Raw genomic sequence first — 25,027 nt, 5'->3', positions numbered from 1 at the left:
GAACAGGATTTGAACTATTTTACATTGCATTACTAATATAAAAGGTAAGGAGAATCATAGATGTAGTCTAGGGATTTGACCTACATGTAAGATAAGGCAATTTACTAATGTTTGGAGAGATTAGTAGATGCCAATTAATGTAGACAGGGGGGAGAGAGAGTGGTGGATTCTTGTTGTGGCTATGGTCTATTTGAAAAGCTTATTAGGCAAACATTGAATTTACCATCATATACTTAGTGTTTGAAGCAATAGGCTATCCAGAACAATTGAAGTTGTTGTCTTTAGAAACCAGACAATTATTTTCTTTCTTCCACTAAGTTATTTGTATTTTTTGCTCCTCCTTCCTAGGAAAGGCCATATATACATGACTATTCTAAAAGTTTACAACATTTTTTTATCTCAAGAAACATAATAATTGATAATAATTTACATTGAACATATTATATACAAGATATATTTGTTGATGCCACCCAGAATAAGTCTCATATTTGTTGTATCTTTTTTTATATGGAGGTCAAATAATTTCTACCTTCTCATAGTACTCTGTATTTTCCTTTGCAGCACTGAAGAGAATTTTAGTAGTTAATTACAAGATATTTAAAATATTCTTTATAGAGTGAAAATAATTTAATATAGCTTTTTATATCTTTATCCTTCCTTCTGGCTTTATTTTCCTTTTTACAGAAGCATATTCTTTAGTAATTCTTTCATCATGAATAAATAATAAATTTTCATTGTATTATTTTATATAAAATCAGTTGTATGTCTGAATACATTTTGCCTTTATTCTTAAATTACAGTTCACCTGGAAGTTGAAATTTAGCCTAGAATTTTAAAGATTTTCTAACATCTATTATATTCTAATACCTATTGTTGATGATAAGTCTGCTGTGGATATTGTTATCCTGTAAGTATTCTGTCTTTTGTATTTAGTAGCTTTTATTATACCATCTTGGTCATTTGATGTTTTGAATTTCATTCAGAGCTATTTAAGTATGGATTCACTTTTGTTTGTTCCACACTGGTAGAGCTTTATTCAACCTAAGGATTCATGCAAATTGGAATTTATTAAGTGTCAGTCATTTATATAAAATATTTTCTATTCTCCATGCTCTCCATATTTGCAATCTGGAATTCTTTTTATGCATATGCTTAAGTTTTTTATTCTATTATCCACATCCTGTATGACTTTTAGCAAAGCAATTTTCTCAGCATCTTTTCATTAATATATTACTTTCTACCTATGGATTCACTTTTTCAAAAGCTGTTTGTTTCAATATTTTTTATTTATAGACTTTGTTTTTTTTATATCTGCCTGTTAACTTTTAAAAATGGCGTGTCCTTGAAAATTTTTATTTTGCTTTTTACTTCTGGACATTAGAAATGTTTATTTCAAAATTATTTTCTGATTGTCCTCTCATCTTTAACTTCCTTATGTGTATATTTGATTTTTTTATTTTCTGCTAACACCAATTGTAAAAATAATATTTCTCCACATTCATTGTAAATTTTAGTCCATGAGCTTATTTTGTACAGAAGTTCCACATGAGCATTTAGTTATGGTGGTATCCTTATTGTGGAATTTTGTGCTTGCATTTCCTTGGGCATCTGAGATTAATTGCCAAATGCAGTTTACCAAAGATGTATTATAATTTTTCAGAGTACTTATTATTTTATTTTCTTATCTTGCTCTTCACCTTCCTGTAGAAAATAAGAATTCAGATATAACTCCAACAGCAAGTTTATATAGAATCATGTCCTTCATTGATAGAGTCACCAGCTTTGCATGAACTTTCCAACAAATATTCTGTGACTCTGGACAAAACTATCTGTCCATGGATTATGGAATTTTATGTGCAATAGCACTGAAAAAAAAATGTATCAGATATCTGTTAACTTTTTAAACAAATGGAGCATGCTGAGTGTAATTCTCTTAATGAGATAAAATATATATTTTTTTAAATTTTTAGTTGTAGATGGATACACTATCTTTCTTTTATTGATTTATTTTTATGTGGTACTGGGGATCAAACCCAGTGCATCACATGTGCTAGGCAAGCACTCTCCCACTGAACTACAATCCCAGCCCCACATATTGTGTTTTTCAAATAATGTATCTTTCAGTGTTGTACAGAAATAAAAAGAAAACATTGACTCATTGAGCTCACAATGCAGCAGATGTTTTACAAATATTATGTTGTTCCATCATCACTGATACCATTGTAGATGAGGAAAATGAGGCTTAAAAAGGTCAACCCATGATCATACAGCTAGTAGAACAAGTCACTGGGATTTAAATTAAGGATTATCCAATGCAAAGATTGTTCTTTCTACTAGACACTGCTGTTGTAATGAATCCTACAAAAATTTCCTTATGTTCAGTTTCCAGTCAGTGCTTGATAATGAGCAACCTAGTCTCTAAATCAATAGGAAATAAAACCTGAATGTTTATTTTCTAAGTAGAATGAGAGTTTTCCCCTGGTGAATATATGGGGAACTCTTAAAACTGCCTTCTTCCTGGTCTGTTGTCCCTTCTTAATGGGCTCCTAGTTTGTCCTGAGAACCACTGTTTATTGATATAGTCTATCATGCACTGGTTTGCACTCCTGTCTGGCTGTGGGCTGCTTCATGGTTCCCTCAGACAAAGTCCCAGGGCTTTTCTGAGATTTACTACAGTCATATTTAATTCTGACACAGACACTTACTTGCATTAAATTTACACCGCTTAGCCAATTTCCGAGTCTTCATCTATGAAATAAAGAAAATTAACTTCTTATTTTAAACTTAGTTCTCAAATTCTAGGCACTTTAGAGTGCTGTCTATTCTCTTGAATTGCTACTGTCAAGACATGGAAGACTAACTACAAATCTCAAGTTTATATCTAGAGTGATCAGAAAGGGACCAGTTAGGAGAAATAAAGATGGGAGAAACAGAAAGAGAATGAAGGGGAGGTAAGGAATTTTGAAGCTATGACCATCTATACTGCATGAAGGCCATGGTAGAATTATTTCAGACACAACTTCTCATTTAAACTGTTATCCTGTAGCTATCTTAAGTGATTCCATTGTGAAAGCATTGGGAAGCAAGATTCTAATTAATGTGTATGGTGAAATCAACTTTTCAAATACATTTGTGGTCAGTGGAATACAAAGATACATCTTGGATATATCTTTTTCTATTTATATATTTATGCATCACTCTACATATCTACCTATATTCTATCATCCTTCAGTTATAACTAAATCCAATTAAAATATAATTGTGATATTGATTATAATTCATACATGTTGGGATTACATCTATCATCATGGACAATCAAGAATTAACATTAAAGAAGCCCCCATCACACAGACCTAAATTTTCGAATTTTCATAAACAGAACTCAAGAATAGTTTTTAATAAAATAAATCTCATTATTTTACTATAATTCACTTTAAATTTTTAAACCATTTCTCATATCTTTCTTTTATTTCACCAATCATTATGTTGTACAAATATTTGTTAAGAGCCTACTATGTCTAGGGATATACATCCTTTTAAGTGGGTGATTTATGAAGATTTTTAATTCTGTATTTATTTAAACATAAAGCTTGAGTAATTTAACTTGACTAGGTTGTTAACAAATTGGATGCTTCATACTGGGTGTATTCAGACAGGGAAAATTGAAATGCAGAAAAGAGTTGGTCAGATCATTCAAAGCAGGGGACTTGTGCGTAAATGACCTATTAAATCAAGACAAAGCTATTTTATTAGTTTTTTTTTCTATATGGTTGCTTTAATCTCTCACTTCATTTTGCATCTGCAGATACAGTTTTCTGTTAGTGTAAGCTTGAGTGATTAATGACATTATGTTCATAACATCTAGTATGAAGAATAATAGGCTGAAACGTTCAATCAGTTAGAATTAGACTTAAAATGTAATACAGTTTCAATCTTTTTTAGATTATTCTTTCCAAATACTCAGAATATTCAACTGCTATTAAACTTTGGGTCACTGGATTTCATAGAAAACAGTATATAAGTGAACTTTCTTAAAGTATAAAAATAAATAATAATAATATGTAGCATATTTTCTGTATATGTTTATAGTTATTTTAATTGTCTTAGACAAATTTAAAGTATATGCCCTATTAAATGGAATTAACAATATCATAAAAATTTCCCAAGAAATCTCATTTATGGGCTGAACCACATGCATTTGTCATTTACATAGGTCAAAATGGTTGAATGTCTGTTTGCTTCATATTATTCAATCCAACATAATTATAAAGCCTTATTGTTCAGACTTTTATAATCTGGTCTTTTGATGTATTTTGTTAGATATTTACAGATTGTCTTCATTCCTCTTCACTTTACAAGAACCCGGAATAGGAAAAGAAAATGCATTTGTCAGAAAATCTTTGTAGTTTGTACCTTATTACAAATAAAAATCTAAGTCCAAGATTACTATTTTAAATTGCCTTTTGAAAGAGAGAAACACAAACTTTCCATTCAGTTATTAAAAAGAAGTCATTCCTTTTCATTTTGGCTTGTACCATTTCTGTAATGACATTATATGGTATTGTTCATCTGACATCAGTTTCCAACCATCTTGCTAGGCACCAAGTTTTTCTAATAATCATTGTGACTTACTAAGAAGTTAACCAGGTTTAAAGACTAAACTATTATTCTTTGAGTCAATAGGATATGGCCTTAGGCAGGTTGATATAAGATGTTTCACAAAATATTTGTTATTTACCATATATACAGTAAGAAAGTAAAATTAGCATGGGATGATCTCAGGAAAGCAATACATATTTCTGGATTAGACACTGAAGTAAAGTAAATGTATGATAAATTGACAAATTCACATTGCCAATGTTATGAAAAATGATGCAGCAAAAAAAAATTAAGATGTATCTTTCATTTCCGGTAAGGGGGCTTTTCCTATTAGCTGTTAATTTATCATGTTTTAAACTTCTAAATGAAGCACTAGTGTTACAGAAGCCCAAAGTGAGAGAAACTGCTCACTTTCAAAATGCACATAAGTAGTTTGAAATTGCACCTGGATTTTTTTTTTGTTGTTGTTAGTAGGCCTCTGTTAATAGAGTAGTAGTTGCAAACACTTATGTGGGTTTGCCAGTAACAACTCACAATTTGTGCAAAGTTGAGTCTTCGAAACTGAGCAAATTTGCTCTCAATTTCCCTCCAGCGCTTGCTGAGCTGGATCTGAGTTGGCTCCACTGCCATTGCGGCCCCATCCTCAGACAAGCCCTCAGCTTGCCTACGCACTGCATTCAGCTCCTCTTTCTTCTTCTGCAATTCACGATCAATTTCCTATTGAGCAAAACCAATACAGGGCCCAGGGCAGTTAGCTAACCACATCAACCAACCTGCAAGTAGCAAACACTTCTCTCAGAAATTTCATAGGCTGTTGTTCCTTTATTGTCATCTTTCAAAATTTACAAATATGGAAGGTGTCACTGTCATCCTCACTCAAGAATCCAAATATTATTTTAATTATCATTTGAATGCTCAGTTTTAGACATTCTAATTAGAAAATATGAAATTGATCTAACATTTTCTTTCTTCTGATTCCTCTGGTGCTTTGAGGGTTGACCCACATTGGAGTGATTACTCATTATTTTAGGGACCATCCATATAGAATGTAATTTAGAGGGTAAGTGAATAAGTTATTTTCTTTTAAAGTTTTGAGGAACTCAACAGAGAATGAAGCAAAAAAATGTAAAATAATAATGGAAAACACATCTTCAGACAATATGCAAATAAATCTATAGAGATTTGACAGTGGTGTGTGAAGATGCTCTGATGAAATGAATGTGCTAACATGAGAAAGAAGTCGTCCATATACCGATAAGTCATTAGTTCATCTGGAACAAAGATACACAAAGTCAATTACAATTTTACCAGAAAACACATGACATTTCTTAATTCATTTTACATTGTCTAAAAGCAAAACATTTTATTCATTCAACATTATGTCAACTGAATAACATTTAATACAGTACATTTACTAAAACAAAACACAATACAAAGAAATGCACCAAATCAAAGAGAACATTAATAGAGGCAACAGGAACATTAATATTTTTAATATGATCCTTACAGTTTAAGTTAAAGTAATTAAACTGTAGCAATAAAATCTAGTATTGACATTCTAAAACAACATTACCTTTATTTTCCTTTCATCTCTGGGTTCGGGTAGACTGGCTAATTTTTTTTCAATGTCATCCAAGCATTTCAGGAGATCATCAGCCTGCCTCTTGTACTGATACCACTGATGAGAAATTTCTAGAGCCTTTTTTCTTCTTTGAGACCTCAAATCCTGTTCATGATGCAGATATTATTAAAATATCAATATATAAGTACAGTACACTTCTGGCTGTAGTTATTCATAAAAATAATTTGAGTCCCTCATCTTTTTGTACACTTGTTAAATCACATTTAAATGCTAAAAATACAAATGATTTAATTATGTATTTACATGGCAACACCGAGATACAGAAGCTAAGAAACCTGAACAACACATTTAAAGTATTTTCTCTTAGCATGTTTAAACTTGTTTAGAAATCCCACCATAGTTTTAGTGAGCTAAATAAATTGTTGGGTAGTCTATGTGGAACAGTGTAATATATTAACACAATTCACTTAACTAGATAGTTGCAAAAACAGTGAGTCTCTATTTGACTTTTAAAATACATAAGATTCTAAAATTTACATGTTAAGTCCTGGGCTTATAAACAAAATGTTAAGTTTATATAGCCATGCAGCATACATTCCTGGTTTTAGAAATACCTGAAAATAAAAGTTTGATAGGCCAGTAACACTGTATGATTGAAAATATAAAGTCACTTTAATTATAAGAATTTTTCAAGCTATATGTGTAGAAGAATGACTATTGTTCATATAATTATAAATATACATAAAGATAGCAATTTAAATATTTTAAATTTCAGTGTTTTAAATATACAAATTATTTTTCTTTCAAGGCTTACATAGCCAACTTTGTATTATCATACCAAATCAAGTTCAAAATATGAAAAGATTAACTATTTTAAAAAGAGATGACAAAGGTGGTTTTAAATCAACCTGATGAGACAAACAAGGGTGACTGGTTTAATGAATCAACAAAGGGGTGAAATCAATCATTTTGCTCCTACAAGCACACTCAGAGTCTTTTATGATCAATGGAATTAGTTGGAATGCCATTTTATAACTCATGGGAACATAAAAGCTCTGAATAAGCTTTCATTTCTTCAAAGAGGTAGCAATTAGGATATTATGTACCGATTTAACTCCAACTAAAGAAAATACCAAATATCAAAGGGTGGCTGAAAAATTCATTGGCTTGGAAAGTTTTGACCTTCCTTGAAATATTTCATAAGGACTAGCATGGGAACTTCTTGGCGGATTAATATATTTACCGAATTTCGTGGTGTAAATTATTTTGGCCAGTACAATTTATGATTTCCAATAATCGCCTGTAGGATACATTTGTGTGAATGATCAAGACCTCCTGCTTTATTTTGTTTAAAAGTGGGGATATGAAATTTAGTGCAGTTTACATTTTATGTTGTATTTCTCACCCTCCTGTAGAGGTAATAAATGCCTGCACAGAGTCAAAAGGGATGCTGCTTTTTTCAAAGGTACCAAGATACAGCCACGTGAATTAAAATTGAGCTGTGCCTTATTTGTGATACAACTCACATCTCTGCCAAGAGAAAAGGGTTTGGTAGTAATAAATCTGAAACTCCTTCGATTTTGTAAGCACAAAATGATGTGTAATATGCAAAAATAGAGATATTATATAGATTTCTTAATAGGTATGCCAGATAACCATTAAACACTGCTGTTTGGTAGGACACGTGTCATCATGTGACCAGTATAAATGCTTTTGAAGTCTTGGTCACAGTCACAAAGGTGTGAGTTATAGAGTTTTCTGATTTTCTGAATCCATTTGATTTGCTTTTGCATTTCCCTCCAGGAAGAGTCCTTTTCTATTTACTATATTTATCAGCAGTTACCTTCTGAGCACCTGCTGGCCAATTAGACTTTCCTCATGGATTCCTTACAGGCACAATATTGTGTAATTACATTCTCAGCAGTGTTTATTTGGTTGACTATAGGGAAACAGGTTTTATCCTCTCATTTGCATACAGAAAGCAGATTCCAGCCACCTACTAGGCGGACCTACCTATACAGCTACATAGCTCTAAAAGAGTGATTTACAATGAAGAGCTTGGCAATTAACAGTATTAGAAAATCAGCCATGCATGCAAACAGTGAATATTGCAAAGCATATACAAAAAAGGTTGTTTCACAAAACTTTTCATACATCCAGTCTCAAGAACTTCCTAAAGATTCATTATAATAGGGAAAAAAACCAACAATGTATTCTGTTTTTCTGCACAATCCAGATGAGTCATATGGTTACGTGAAAGTAGCAGTTCTTCTTCAAGGGCATTACAAATATTTTTGAGGATTCCTATATAAATGAAATTAGACTCTTATAGATGCTTAGTTAGTTGCAAAGAGTGACTCTCTTAAAGGCACAATAAACTTTATTTTTTAGAAAAATGAGGAACATCCAGGCCTTAATAAATAAATATTAGGACACCAAAACCCTGGACTTACAATAACATTAAGAAAAAAAATAGAGTAAAGGAGGCAGGGAAAAATCAAAATATATGTTGGTTATTCTGGCAGTTAAGGAAGCTTTCTCAATACAAATACAAATGTTTATAAACTATATTAGAAAATTAAATGTATAAATACTATGAATGATACATTTTGATACCTTTCAATATTATTCATAAAAATCTGAAAACATCTTTTAAGTGACATCTTTTAAAATTAGAAAACACACAAAAATGCTATCTAAAGCACACGTATGAACAGAAAAAATTGAATTTTGTGACTAAGATTCTTAAGCAGATTTTATTTATGCACAATAAATAAATTTTACCCTACATATGAAAAAAACCACAGGCAAGGTATATTATAATTTTAGCTCTAATACCTTGAGAGCATTATGTTTTGTCTGTAACAGCTGCTGTTTTATCTTTATTTCCTCTCGCTTTCTCTCATCTGTGATTCTTTGTTGTAAGTTGTCTCCTCTTTGCAACAATTCTTTTACAGTACCCTCATTGTCTTCACTCTGATTAAAAACAACAAGTACAGTCTTCATTTTGGTTTTTTTTTTTTTTAAAGCTGTACATTGTTAACAGAGATAATAAAACATGTTATCTAAGCACACACAAAAACTCCAATTTTAAAACTTTTAGGGAACTTTCTTAAAAGATACAATGGTTATACCTTTTCTTTTATTATTTTTATACTTTAGAGTTTAAAAGAAGTAAGTTTCCCCCATCTAGTTCTACAGAACAATTTTAGGGGCATATATACGAAAATGAAGGAGTAAAGGTACTTTCTCATCAGGTAAATGAACTGTCTTGAAAGTTTGTTTCGGCTTTTTTAGTACAGTTCTAGAAATTAAAGTTTGTACAAATAAACTAACCTTGTTATTTGTAATGTTAACTCATCCATATAATTAAATGGATGTGTGTATGTGTATGAAAAATGGTAAAAAATTTAAATACTAATATGCTACTAAATGAAAATACATTTAAATGTATAGAAATTTTTAAATCTAATAATCTGTTTTATATTTGAAATCTCAGCATTCAGATTTAGGACATGAGGAATTTGTAAAAAATGATGTAGTGAATTGCTGTCAAATATTGCAAATTGTTTATAAAATGTGATAGTATGTGAACTTTAAATAAATAAGTGTTAAAATATGGATTGAGAAAATAGCTTCAAATATTTTAATGTGTAATTTGTTTTTATACTCTAAAACAATATTTTAATTTTATATACTTAAAAGTGAAATAATTTGAGTACATGCTGGTCTAATATAGGTATATATGTGACTATTTGGCTTTTTATCCCTAATTTTGTATTTTTCAATTTAAAATATGAAACAATCTATTAAGGAGGCTTTCCATGCAATGCTACTGAAGGTATGAAATGCTAAGGTTAAAAAATGACCATATCATATGTTTGGGTAATTTTATATTATTTTTTATGGTATTAGATGTAATAATATTTAAATCTTTAATACCTATTTGAACTTCAATACGCAACTCAGGCCCTACTGATTTTGCTTAGAAGAAATGGGATTTTTTTCTGAGATTTGCTGATTAATAGTCTATTGAAATATATACAATAATATGGACATATTCATAGTCTATAAAAGACCTTACTTATTTTATTATGCCTTTCAAAAATCTGCAACATTTTCTAAGGACAAAAAAATTTAAACAAAATAGATTTCACTTATTTCCCCTTAACCAGGCAAGGGCTATAGGACAGTGTTTGTGATCAAGCCAAGAAGTAAGCAGTACTTTTCATCTTGGTGCCCTCTGCTTTCTTCTTTAACATGAAGTAGAGATAGTTGGAATTCAGTATCTTGGAAAGCTCTTCTTGTCTTTCTTTCCATGAGCTGAGTTGGCAAGACCACCAAAGCCCATTCATGGCAAGTATGAACTTGGGCAGCTCCAGGAAATCAGAAGTGATACCAGTGGGAACTAAGAGTGGTAGGTGAAAATATTTCTCCTATTGTTTCACATGGCTATTTTCTAAAATTGATATATTGCCTTCTGATGTTGCTTGCAAGCATTGTTTGAGAAGACTCTAGCATTAATACATCTCTGAAAATCTCCAGAATGATGCATGTAAAGGTTAAGAATGCCACAGAGGTGATGGCAGTGAACAAGGAGAAAAAAAAAACTGTGGAAAGGAGGGTGAAGGGAAGAATAAAAGTCAGTGAATAGGGATGTGATACAGAAGTAATTAAGCCAGAGCAAAACATCAAAGGCATCTTGAAATTGTGATTGAAGGAGAATGTTCTTAGTTAATAAGTAGCCCACATGGTCATATTTCTTTACTCCTATGAAATAAGCAGCATGGCATATTTTAATCATATACTATACTATTTACTTATTTTTTTGTTAAAATAACTTTGTAGGAAACTTTGGTAAACAAAATATATATTGTGTAAATTTGGACCTTCTATGACCAAACACATGACTGACACAAAACATGAGCTATCTATGATAGCTGAAATTCTTATTAAATGTCTAGTTTATTTTCTGATTGACTATTTCTATTACATATTTCCCTCCAAGTTCAAAAACAGCACAGGTCAAAATAAATTTAAGTATATTTTAGAGTGTGTAATTGCTCCTATATGACCAGACCATAGTAATTTGGCATTTGATATAAAAGGTCAACAAGAATACTTTGCATTTCTAAAAATCAGTAGAATCATATAATGTGTGAGGTATATTCTGAGAATTCAGTTGGAGATCTGAAGTATATAATTTCTTTCTACTTTTTTTTTCATTTTTACTCCTAGTTCATTCACACTTTATCACAACCAATTTACCATATCTTTATTGAAGTCTTCCTCTTTCAGATTCACCCCCTGCTGAATTTCAGCCTCCAGTGGTTCAAGCAATTTTTGTATATCTGAGTTAAACTGCTCCAATTCCTTCAAAGGAATGGAGGCCTAAAAAAAAAGATAGTGCTAATTTAAATCAAAATTACTTTTTATTAGAAACACATACCAAAAGAAATACATTTATTCAACCTCCTGTGGCTAAACTAATGACATGCATTATGTTTCCATATCATATTTTATGAAGGATTTGAAATACAACTGAGAAAGTACCTGCAGATGCAAATAAGGACAAACATTTAACATCACCAGAGCTGAACATACATGCAAGATAATGCAATTCATCATTCTGTGGTATCAAAAAAGGCAATTTACATAAATTTCGCTGTACTAATTTTTAATATTCTAACCTCAAATTCAATCTTATATTAAATATTCTGATATAGATATCATTTGAGCAAAAATGTCTTATCAAAAATTACTTCATTCATCAAATAAGAGTAACCTCAGGTAGAAATGTATAATTGTCACCCTATCCTTAGAAAAACTACATGGCAATCTGCTCAGCTATCTTAAATGTCATTTTTTGCATGGCAAAATTGACAAGCATGGTCTTCTAAGACAAACAATGCCATTAGCTTGCCTTCAGCAACGTTTTCTTAGATGGCACATATATATTCACATGAATGAACTTAGAATATTTAACATAAAAAGTCTAAGTATATGTTTTCAACCTTTTCAAACATAACAGTTTAATTTGGAAACTCATATTGACCAGTTTCAAAAAACTTGAATATCCTTTGATTTGCTTCATGAAACACATGAAAAAGGAGTGATGAATGAAAAGACATTCAAATTCAAAAATTCAAAAGATGGGGCAACATTTAATCATTAAAGTTCTGTTAATAAAATACACTTTTACTCTCCTGATATTTATTCTGTATTTAATTTCTTCCCATTAATTATAACACTGGAAAATAACTTTATGCTGAATATAGTTTTAAAACCCAGAGATGAAATATAGAAATCTGATTTTCTTCAGAGCTATTTTACATAATAGAACTAATTCAGAAATAACTCTTAGTGTCTTATGCCCAGGATGATTGCATTCATCAACTTTGATCCCCACATGTTCTTTCCCAGTCACATTTTCAGCCATAGGTCTTTCCTATCTTTATTAGATGCAAACAGCCAAAGGACAATAAGGTAAGTTTTCAAGGACAAATCAAATATGTAATGGTAGTCTGTCACTAATGAGTAAGTGAATAACCAAATGGTATTCATGGGGGAGCATGATTCTCACATGCAACATGAATAAACATAAAAAAATATAATCTAGGCATTTCTATATACCCCAGAAAGGATCTATGGAGTCTTTTAAAATGTGACTTAGTAAAAACTCATTTTTAATTCCCAATAATCATTGTCATTGGAAATAATAGTTACTTGAAGTACTACAGGATCCCATGAAAACAGAAGAGAAGGGAGGAGATGAAGGGGGGTAAGAGGAAATGAGGAGGAACTAGAGAAGGGAGGAAACTAGAGAAGGTGAAGGGAATTTCATTCAGTCAGTAAATAAAACTGACTAAACTGCTACATGCATGCATGAATATGTCCCAATGAATTGTGATTTTATGTATAACTATAAAGCACATAAAAACCCAAATAAATAGAAGGAAAACCAGTAAATAAAGGGGAGAAGAGAGAGGTGTGAGGGTAGGGAAAAGAGAAATACTGGGACTTAAATCAAGCCAATTGTATTATATTCATGTAGGAATATCTCAAAGTGAACTCCACTATTGCATGTAACTATAATGAACTAACAAAAACATTAATATCAATAATGATAGTAAAAGGGAGATCAGTAGATTAGAGCAAGTGGTTCAGGGGGAGGGAGGAGAAGAGAGAAAGTAAATTCTGGGGAATGATATTGGTCAAATTATCTTATGTGTATGTATGAATACAGCATAATGAATCCCAATATTGTATATAATTTTTACACGGCAATACATTTTTTTTAAAATAAGCTTTAAGAATATTTCAAGATATTACTAACATAGTCCTTAGTTCAATCCTCAAATACTGTTCAAAGGATTTTAAAGGTAAAATTATTACCACCCTTGTTTTGAATACCATCCCTTAGAATTTTAACTACACAATACCAATTTAATAGTGTTATGTTATTAAACTATTCTTCACGTTTGCTGATTTTAATAAGAGAAACTACATTTTTTCTACTTGATTTTGTGAGCATACAATGATAAATGTTTAAAATAATTTTTATTGAGTACTTGGATATCAAAATAACATGGATATATTTGCAGTCAGATTTACCTTTTTGGTCTGCCTGCATCCTCTCTAGCTTATCTTCTCTCCATATACTGATAGTATTTTCAAAGGCCCTAAATTTGGACCTCTGTACCCCTTTCCCAATGCTTCTCCCATAATAAAATATATTTTCTTCCATGATTTTAACTATAAGATTTGTGCTTCTCAAACTGTTATAAAGACAAACTGTGATCTCACTTCTGAATTCCAGTCTAGACTAGAAATTAGCTAATTTCTCACCTGAATTTCAATCTACCTAGAACTAAGCTATTTAACTTCCCCCAAACTTCTTACAACACTAACTTTCCTAGTTCTGTAAATAGATCATTTTTCTTAGTCATCCATGTTTAAAACATAAGTCATGTCATTCATTCTTGAATATCTTTTTCTAATAAGTATCAGTAAGTGTTAATTAGTTTTCTATGATCCACTTGCTTTGTATTCCCAGGCCCATCATCTTTCTGAGCCCTCACATAGGACAGGCAATTACTTTCAGACTAGAATAAAATCTCCTTCCTGCCAAACCAGTTCCAGCCTGTGCACAGTGATCAGGTCAGTATGTCCTCAAATCTTTTTCATTGTACTACTATGTTGTTCCAGAACCTTTCGTACCTGGGGGGTACAGGAAGAATAAAGTTCAAACTCCAGGATGATAGTGAAGGCTTCCCTCAATTTTGTCCCATGGACCTTATTTAATTGTTATCATTATAGTCTTTTGTTGCACACCATTTGATGGTCTGTTATCCCTCCTCAAGTACCTTAAAATTCCTTTGATCTTACGGTGAAGAACACAATGTCTTGTGTAAGAATGTACAGATTGGAAATGTGTTCCACTTTTTAAGAGGTAAGGGGCCTTGGACAAGTTATTTTCTTTGAACCTCAGCTTTTTCATTTGTAACACAAGGGTAAGAATATATATATATATATCTTATATAAATATATGTTGACTAAAATCTTAGCTCTTGTTGTTTCCTCTCGAAATAATACCCACATATTGCCTTAGTTCAAGATCTTCCTCTTTCGAAAACATGATTTTGAGTAATAAACAAATACTTGTTGATGTAGTGAGTTTTTATTTTACTGAGGGATTTGACAAAATCATGAAGTTCTAATGATGAAAATGAAAATATTTAAACACCAGTTTATGTTGTATCACTCTAGACAACAAAACTATTGATTTATTAATCTGTAATAATATACAAAATGATCTTGAGGAAGATGCCAAGGGCTTTGCACTTGTTTTTCCCTGGGTAGCAGTTAAGATTTGAAGAAACAAAACTTATGCAAAAATTACAAAGTTAGTGAGATGAGTTACATGAATATCCATGGAAATGAGGCATTTTTGTTATTCTACCAAAATTTATTCTTGCCACATAGTAGGCACTCAAAAAATATTTTCTGAAAAAATAAACAAAGAATGACTAATGATGGGGTAGCAGAGTAAACATTTTGAAGAGTCCTTTAAATAATACAATTTACATGTAGAATTTTCAAAAGACCTGTCTAGGTAGGAAATATATTAACAAATGGCCAAATGCTAGGAATACCATGATGCCATCTAGTGCCAAAACAGAAGATGTGAGAAGACTTTAGGTACTATTAAAAATAAGTAATTATTCAGGCAAGATAATGGAGGGTTAGACTTCATTAGAAGGATGTATGAGGTCTAGATTCCTTGACCAAAGACAAGGAAAAGGTCATTATGCAGATTAGGGTTTGAATTACTTTGTGTAGTTCAAAAGGAATAACTAGAATAAATGGGTACAAATTATTTGGAGCCTGAGTTTTAGGCAAATATGATAATAATTTATTAAGGTTGGAATATTTTTAAGCAGTAATTTTAAGGTAGTGAGTTTCTCATTGCTAAAAATATACAGTCTTGATGATAATAGATTACATCATAATATTGAAATATGACCCTTTTATCATAGATAATTTTCTTAAATTTTTTCACTTTAAAGTACATTCTTTCCTCTAAAACCAGAGTTGTTTAGCTTAAAACAAATATAATAAAAGTCATGGGTAGTTTCAAATTATCTATTTGTCATAATAAAAAACACAAGGAAAATTAATAATATATATTCTTTCACAATGTATCCAACAAGTGATTGGACAAACCTATAATATAAAATTATTAATGTGACATTTTACATTCATTTTTTCATATCAAGTCTTCAAAATCCATGTATATTTTATATTCATTGCACATCTTAATTTGTAATATCCATATTTCAAATGATTATTAATCACATGTAGTTTGTGACAACATTATTGAGTGGTGTATATATGTACATACTCTATAAATCACAACATGGATCAAAGCAAATACCTTATTATTTGTTCAAAAAATGTTGTTGGAATAATATCTTACCAAAAAAGTAAAAATATGAACAATTTATTAATCAATGTTTTTGTATTTAGTTTAACCATATAAAGTTAGTCTTCTTCATTTGCACTATGTTTTCTGAGAGGGATTTGTATATAGGAAAACTAACAGGAGTGTGTTTGATCTCCTGTCAGGAGTCTCATTTATGTGTAATCCTAAATTGTGTTGTACTACCTTTCACATGTAAATATGATGTTATTTTATTGTTAAGGATGTATGCTTTGTTTCTCTAAGAGGATTTCAGTCTCTGAGGTTGGCAATATATCTTACAGTACTCTGTATTTTCCAAAACAAATATGATCCCCTTTTTGAATAGAAAGGGTCTTTACTCAGTCAGTTACTGGTTTTAGAACTACCTATAGATTGATTGTCAATGATCAACTTTATAACCAAAATAATCATAAGTAACACTCCAATTATTTTTGGTGTATTCTTGGCAGAAACTATTTTTAAATGCACCATTAGGAAGCATCTATAGTTCTAAATCTCACTCTTGAGTCACCAAATTTAAATATATGTAGTATATGATACCTGCCTTTTCAATTCAGAATTATGATGCAGTATAAAGCAGTTGAAAGTGATGATAAATCATCTTAATTACTAGATAAATTACTTCTATTGATATTAAATAAAACATGACCACAGAAGAAATAGAATCACAATTATATCACATAGTTGGACAGAGCACGAAAGATACGCTTTAGAATATATAGAAAATAATCAAACAGAAGTTATAATATTGTTGGAAAATGTACACACCAAACATAGTTTTCACACAATTATATTTTTTACTTACCTTTTTAGTTTAAGAACTTTAGCATGACTGTGCAGTTATACAAAATACATATGAAGTAGAACATAGAGAAATTTAATAAACAGATAAATGGACACAAAAGAAAGAGACAGAGAAACTGAGAAAGACAACACTTTGTTTTCCTTGATATTTTAATGTTGCTTCAAATTGCTTAACAACTATTCATTGTGCTTTGTTGGAAGATTTAAGGATTAATGAAATTTAAGGCTTTCTTGAAGTTTTGGCATTAAAGGTGACTTATAAACATGTTAACGACGAATAACAGACTGAATAAAAGCAAAATCAATTACAAACTGATTCATTAGAAAGTTGAAAGCATTCAAAATTACTCATATACACTTTTATCAATATTAAAATGTTAAGTTTTCCGTTGGTTAAATATTACTTCATCGTGCATAGATACACTAGCAAAATAATGACTGTGTTCACACAGACAGCAAAATAAACATTTGTTCTGGACTATGAAATCTTAGTAATCATGATTAATGACCACTATATTAGAATTACACTAAAATCTAAATTGAAAATAAATAATCCAAGTGCTACAGATTGGTTTAAAATTGTTTCAAATCAATCAATCTCCTCTTTCCATTCTGCAGCTTTGAAAATTTATTTATCATTACAATATTAGTATAAGAAAATAGGAAAAGAATAATCCATAGCAACCAAATGAATAAAGTTTCAAGGACAAGTAACATCCTGTAATACAGAAAAGACAGACTGCTGACATGATATGAAGCATCATTTCAAATAATTCTATCTGAAGAGGAAATAAAACTCACAAACATAAATAAGAGTATTGTAAAGATACTACATCTATGTTAGAACAAAGATAACTCAATAATGTATAGACTTATTCACTCTCTTATTTTAAAGTTAGAGTAAACAATAAGAAAATATAAAAAATAACTTTATAAATGAAACAAAAACTCAAAATAGTGAAATTCACTGGTCACATTCTTTTGCTATTAGGTAAGGTACTGGTTTAATGTTTTGAGGATGAAAATTTGAAAATGTGGCTAAGTTGTGAGGGTAACTTGGGGACATTAACCCATGCATACCTATTGATTTTGAATTGATGTGACTAATTTCATGGGTACACATCTCAAGATGTTATAAATCAACCAAAACTATATTGGTTGGTTAATATACATTGGCAGGTCAAAAATAAGCCCACTGTCTACAATTATTAAGAGTAACTGGGGGGCAGAGCTGGGGGTTGTACCTCAGTGGTAAAGTGCTTGCCTAGCACATGTGAGGCACTGGGTTTATCTTCAGCATCATATTAAAAATAAAATAAATGAATAAAATAAAGTTTTTAAAAAAGAGTAAGTGGGGACACATATCTATTTCATGATTATGTCAGTTTGGTAGTTGCAAATGAAATTAAAGAGGAAAGGTTTCATCCTAAAATATATGAGGGAGACAGATAAACTAAAAGCAAAAATATAACACTTTGGACAATTTCATACTTTTGACTTCCTCTGTATTTATTTAGTTTTCTTTCATTTTTCTTGCTTTCTCCCTCTCTTCCTCTATTCCTTACTCCCTTCTACTTTTTGTTCAATCATTTGTTTTTAAAATAAAGGACTATACTGAAATCCCTGTGTTTGAAATAAAATTGAATGTGTTCATAATACCACATCATAGACCAACAATAAATACTTGCTGACGTAAATAGATGTACTAAACTCTGCTGAGAATCAGCTAATTGGAGTGGGCACGCTGTGATAACTTGGGCAACACAATGCTTCTCTCACATTCCTGTATAAATATCTAAATATATGAAAGTCTCTGGTCCAAACATATAGTTTGAATTTGTTGACACTGATCAGGAAAATAATTTTCCTTTTTAAAGGACCACAATCCGGAATCACCAAATAGCTTCAACCATTTCAAATGTCGTGCTAATAAGACCCAGTTAGTTTTATCAAATGACTGCTAACCAAACTCAATTACATATCTACTTTAAAAACATTTCAGATGATTGTAAAATAGATTTATTACCAAAGTTTCAATGGAATTAATCTTGTTATAGGGAAAGCCAATTGCAAATGTGAAATAATAATGTTAGTATAGAAATTCTGTTGATAGGTTCATTTCTTTCTTAAGTTAAACAAAATTAGCAGGTATATTATATTCTTTGGGTATTAATCTGTAACTGTTACCTGAGGCTATTTGTTGTAATATTATACATTTTAATATTAAATTTTATACCATAGTTTTAATCTATATTTTTTACAATTACTTTGTAGAAAATTTTACTAAAAAGGTATATTTATATAACAAGAATAACTGTACCAATCAAGGGCTGTCTTCTGACAGAAAAGGTATCACATTAGAACATGATTAGAAACAGATTGCAAAAGGGAAAAGGTTTATATGTACTAATAAAACTGATCACAGAAATTTAGATTTTAATTAAATTTTTCAAATCTAATAAGTATCAATTTGACATTTTAGATTATATTTATGAGTTACATAATCTATTTTACATTGATGTTTAGGAGATCCAAAATATCTGCCTAAACTACTATTCAATTCTTTTCACATATAAAACCACATTTTAAGATAGATCAGATCCAACCATGTGTTTCTTTTTCTTGATTTATTCTACATCATATGGAAAACTCACTGGCTCTCTCATAGTCCCTATAAATATCCACAAGTCTCTGATTCATAAACAATATTTTTACATCTGTTTACATTGGAGGTCACAAAATCTGATACTTCCTAATAATTAACACAATAAAATATGAATATTTAAATACATGATCCCAGATTGTCCTAATTTCACATTTCAGTTGTAATACATATATAAAGAAATTGCTATATGAATTTTTGTTGCCATTTTCAAGGCCCATGTGGAAATTGAAGAACATATGGTATATACCCTCTAAAGCACATAAGTCTTAGATAAGCATTAAAGACAAAAAAAAACAAGTTCACTTTTATTTTGGTTAGTATGAAATTTAGGACCAATATTTAAATTTTCTGCTACTTAGAAAGATGAACTATTCCTAAATCTTTAGACAATTACACAATCTAAGCAAATTATGTGTATAAATTTCATAATATCTTGTAAAAAGTAAAATGATTGCCTATATCTATAGTGCATAGCTAGATGAAGTCTGGTGAATTAAATTTCTTTAGAAAATAAGTATTACAATATGGCAGATATGTATTGATGCACATTTGATTACTGAAATTTTATGTAGACTTTCTCAATCAGACTTGAATCCTAAACCAATTCTTATTCCATCATCTTCTTGGCCCTCATAGGTAATAATTGAACTCTAAACTAGTTCTCAATGCCTCTAGATCAGTCATTCTCTCAGCGAGGTTTCCAGATCATTTTCATCAATCTCACTTGGAAACTTACTAGGAATGCAAATGCTCAGGCTACTCCCAAGTTTCACTGTATCATAATCTCTAGGTGTAGGCCACAGTAATCTATGTTTTAACAATCTTCCAGTACATGAAAATGATTGAGATGCATCGATTTACACTGACAACTCTTTTCCAGTCCCATAGCTACTCCAATATTGAGATGATTGTTGCGTCTCATCTAAACTATTGTAATGGCCTCCTAACTAGTTTTCCTACTTTCTGTCGCATTCAGGTGATTTTTCCTCAAAGTACTCATAAACTAATCTTTCAACAGTGCGTGGGAAAAAATTAAAAATTCCTTATTGCCCACTGAACCAAGCATAATCTATTAGTCTGTTGTCATGACCTCTTCACTCTGTGTCTACCCATCCTCTTCAGTCATATCCACATTTAAGCTTTAGGCCACATGCCCTTTATTCCATAAGTAAAATGAACCTCCATTGAACAAACTATACTCTTGAGGTTCTTCATAGGACTTTCTAGAATTCTTTCCTTCTTTGTGTTGCTGGAACATGGAACTCTCCATCTACTCGCTCTACTCATTCCCAATCTAGTATCCAGGAATACATCTTGCTCCACCATTAAACAGTAAACCCCTTTAAATCTGTCACATCTTACCTAGCAAGAGTCCTGACAGTGCCAAATATTGTGACCTAAAAATAGCATATGGTTGGTCATGGTTGATCCAGATTGCTCCCTTTTCCAAATTCTTGCTTCTTTAGTTCTTTAAGATCCACCTCAACTATCATATCCCCCAAATTTCCAACTCCCCTTCTTCAACTTGGTTTCTGGGAAGATATAGAAGAATAGAGGTGCCATAGGCAACAAAACAATGCTGTTTATTGCCTCTCCACCTCTTTTCTATGCTTTTGTTTCTTGACAGTTTGTTTTCCTCATAGGATCCCTCTCCACCAGCCCCACACCCATGCTCAGATGCCATAAAACAGAATTGAGACAAAGTGTATCTTTTCTTTGATGCCATCTACTTTACTTAGAACTCTAAAATAGTTCCTGATTCTTCTTTATAATTCTGACCCTCTCCATTAAAACTACCATCTCCTTACTCTGATTTCAAATATATTAGGAAAGATTAAGGTATTTCAAAGCCACTGAATACACTTAATTAATCTAAATGATACATGAAGCAGTATTTCATGTATTTTAAGGACTGTATTAGGGACAGGTAGAACTTGCTAGTTCTTCTTAAGTTGCTTCACTTGATTATCTTTAAGGATAGTCCTTATAATTTAAGTAGAAGATACATGTTATTTTAGCTCCAGCTCATTCCAGCAAAGGATGGAAGAAGTAGTCAACAATTCTTCCATTTCATTTTTCTATTGATATTTGTCTCAATCCTAAATTTGGCCATTCAAGTCTAATAATATCTAATTGTGGTAATGATTATTGATATTGATGAGATTTTACCAGTTCATCTTCGCATAACAATCAACAGATTTCCTAAGTGTGAGTTTGTATATACCTAACATCATTTGATCCTCACTACAATTTTGAGATTAAAATAAGATACCATCTATCTAATTCTATAGATGGAAATGGGCTCTAAGTGTTAGAAGGGAAATATGCAAGATCATATAAATATAAATATTCTCAGCTACTATTCAAAACAATCTTGTGGCTTCCAGTTAAGAATTTTTCTTCTCGCCATACTGCTTCTCACTGAGGGCTAAAATTGCCACTATAGAGAGAGGCACTAGAACAGAAAAGCTCTTAGTCTGAAAGCAAGATTCCAGTGCTTAATGCTTTCTGTGTTTTAGAATTTCTTCCATGGACAGTCCTCATAGGAGACACAGGAGTACTCAACTTTGCATTCTTCACCAAGTAGCAATAGTAGCAGCTACCATTGAATTTTCAGGAAAAAAATTCACTCAGTTACCATTTATAGTTGACCTTTAAAAGATTATCATGAAATTTGTTCTTACACTGAGTTTATAATTGACCCATATTCAGTACCAAACTATTTTTATTTATTTTATCACCATAGGTTTTCCCCCAGGTTATTCTCCTCTGCAAAATCAAGCCAAAGATTCAACCATAGTAAAGTCATAGTCCTACCTAACCATATCCTTCATAAACCCTATTATAAAGGAGCCAAATTTTGAGATGAAAAGCCATCCTTATGATTTTTGGCACTTTCAGAATTTCCCTACTCAATATATACACACATAAGCCATCAACTATCTTAAATGTGTTTTTGCATCAACAGAAGAGTATTGAACTGTCAAATTTAGAACTAGCAGTGACTTCTGAGTAGGCTAGAAATTTGACGGCATATTCTATGGGCATAACGTGTAGTTTCTGAAGTTAGGCACAGAAAAGAGAAAATGAAATATCCCCAACAAGTAATTGCACTATTGCTATTTTCCATTTTACACATTTCATTTGGAGTAACTTTTCAGAGATAAGGCTAGTTTTTCTTTTAAAAACTATTAATCCAATGTAACTCCCTTATCATACAAATACTCAAACAGATACTTCGAAAAATTTCATGTTTTCTCTGTTGCTGACAAATTCAGCTATAGAGTTGCGTCTTTTAAGTCCACTGCTCAATCTTTCTGCTAGGATTACCTCAGCAGTATTTGAACATCTCCATGAAGTTCCATTAGTATTAAACATTTTGGGACTATGCTAAGTATTTATTTTTTGTGTTTGTAAGCAGGATAATTCTTAAGCAAGTATCTTTATATTCTCATATCTATGCACACTCTCTAGTGGAAGTTCTATATCATCTGTTGATGCAATGAATAAATAAGCAAAGTATTAAATTTGTTTTATCTGTGGTTTTTCTTTCCATCCTGATGGTAGAGCATAATTATCTGGTTAGATTGTCAATATGGGATTACTGTTGCACCAAGCTATCTTTACTAATTCAGAGAAAAAGGAATATTTTGCAAGCAAGTATGGGATTATTTTGAAAATTAATATACAATTGAAAATACTGATTTGAAATATCTATATCTTACCCTGAAAAATATAAATAAAAGAAGCACACTGAGTGGCTTATCTAATTCATGATTTTCAGAACTAATACAAATTTTTGCAAAACAGTATAAACACTCATGAATTTGTATCATTTACAAACTTGCCTAAGCTATATTTGTCATTTATGGTGGAGGATGAGTTTGCTCCATTTTTCAATAGTGTCTGGAAATCATAATCTTCTAACATAATTTATCTCAAAATAAAATCATTTTCTATTAAATATTCTAGAATGTCATAATTTATTGAAATTGTATATATATGATGGGAAGAAAATAAAACTTAGTATTGAAGCATTAATATTTTTAGATGATTGAAATAAAAGTCTCTTGGTTACTGAGGTATTACTTAAGCCATTGCTGTCTCTAGAAGTAAAAGCAATAGTCTATTTAAGTATCAAAGTAAATTCTTAAAGAACTAAGTATACACTGAAAATAAAATTTCAGAATCTGTCAGATTTTCTTGCAAGTGATAATGAATATATATATATATATATTTGGCAAGGTGAGTTTTGATGATAACTTTATCTCGTGCATAATCTATTTAGAATTCTTCATATCAGATTTCATATATTTTGAAACCTACTTCAAATATATATTATATATAACATGATAACTTACTATAATGCCCTAGGTACTGTAGCAATTGTGAAACCGGACTTTAATAGGTGTCCATAATTTCAAAAATAATTTTTTGAACACATTCTCCTATTTGTCTAGGAATCAATACTTACCTGACATTTTGTATCATATTTTCTCACAATATTTCAATAAGGTTTTTCTCACTTAAACCCCCAGCAATTATCTGTGTGTCTAAATACATATATTTTCATACATATTTTTATATTTGAAAGCAATTGTATACTATATTGAAAATGTGTCAAACTGCGTTATATCAATTTTGCAGGAATTCCTTGCATTTGAAATATTCCTCAAGGAGTTGAAATTCTATGCTATATTCATATATTTCTGCATAACATAAGATTTTATCTTCATTAAATGTTACACAAATATAAAGGTTTTCATGCAAAAGTACCATATCCCCTGGTCTTTCATTAAATAGAATATAAACATATAAAATTACAAAAATTAGGATATATAAGCTTTGCAACTATTTGTTTTCATGGCTTGAGCATTTCATTATAGCCTAATGTATTTTGTCACAGTGTTTGCAACTAGCAAGAACACATTAATACACACATGTGCACAATAAGAAGTACAAAAACCCTATATCATGCAGGAAATGTACAAGGCCTCATTTTGGATATTCAATCTATATTACACACAAGCAATATTATATTTATCAAATATATCAATATCAGTAATGTGTTCTTAGTCTTTTGTGCTTTTGTATTTTTTTTTATTTTTGCCTGCAGCATGCTATTTGCTACTTTGCTGTAGGTGACCCCTGAAAGTACATATGTAAACCAGTGCAGAATGCAGTTCTAAAATAGCTGTGGCAGCAAAGAAGTATGAGAGACAGAGAGAGAGAAGGGGGTGAGGAGATTGATTTATCTCTCATGAAAGTCAGTGGTAAAATTTCCTTAAGTGCAATTTGGCCTTCATTTTCCTTTTGAAAACTTTGCTGTGGGGGTTGCTTGCCCCCTTCAGGGCACTGCACAACCTTCGCAAGAGATCATTTAGCACTACTT

At 31.0% G+C, this 25,027-nt stretch overlaps 1 protein-coding gene across 3 annotated transcripts in view; it reads right to left on the bottom strand.

Moving 5' to 3' along the window:
- Dmd (dystrophin) overlaps nucleotides 1-25,027 on the bottom strand; it is a 2,014,880-nt gene that overhangs the window by 1,195,867 nt on the left and 793,986 nt on the right. For all 3 annotated transcript variants that reach the window (XM_077794046.1, XM_077794047.1, XM_077794048.1), the window contains 4 exons: nucleotides 11,450-11,572; nucleotides 9,020-9,157; nucleotides 6,173-6,325; nucleotides 5,134-5,316 (listed from right to left, as the gene is read on the bottom strand). In XM_077794046.1, coding sequence (XP_077650172.1) covers nucleotides 5,134-5,316; nucleotides 6,173-6,325; nucleotides 9,020-9,157; nucleotides 11,450-11,572 — 597 coding nt within the window. The remainder of the gene's footprint in view (nucleotides 1-5,133; nucleotides 5,317-6,172; nucleotides 6,326-9,019; nucleotides 9,158-11,449; nucleotides 11,573-25,027) is intronic.

Source organism: Urocitellus parryii, chromosome X (assembly GCF_045843805.1).
Source record: "Urocitellus parryii isolate mUroPar1 chromosome X, mUroPar1.hap1, whole genome shotgun sequence".
Classification (NCBI taxonomy): domain Eukaryota; kingdom Metazoa; phylum Chordata; class Mammalia; order Rodentia; family Sciuridae; genus Urocitellus; species Urocitellus parryii.
The sequence above is the reverse complement of the archived record's forward strand: the minus strand, read 5'-3'. Positions and strand labels throughout refer to the sequence as shown.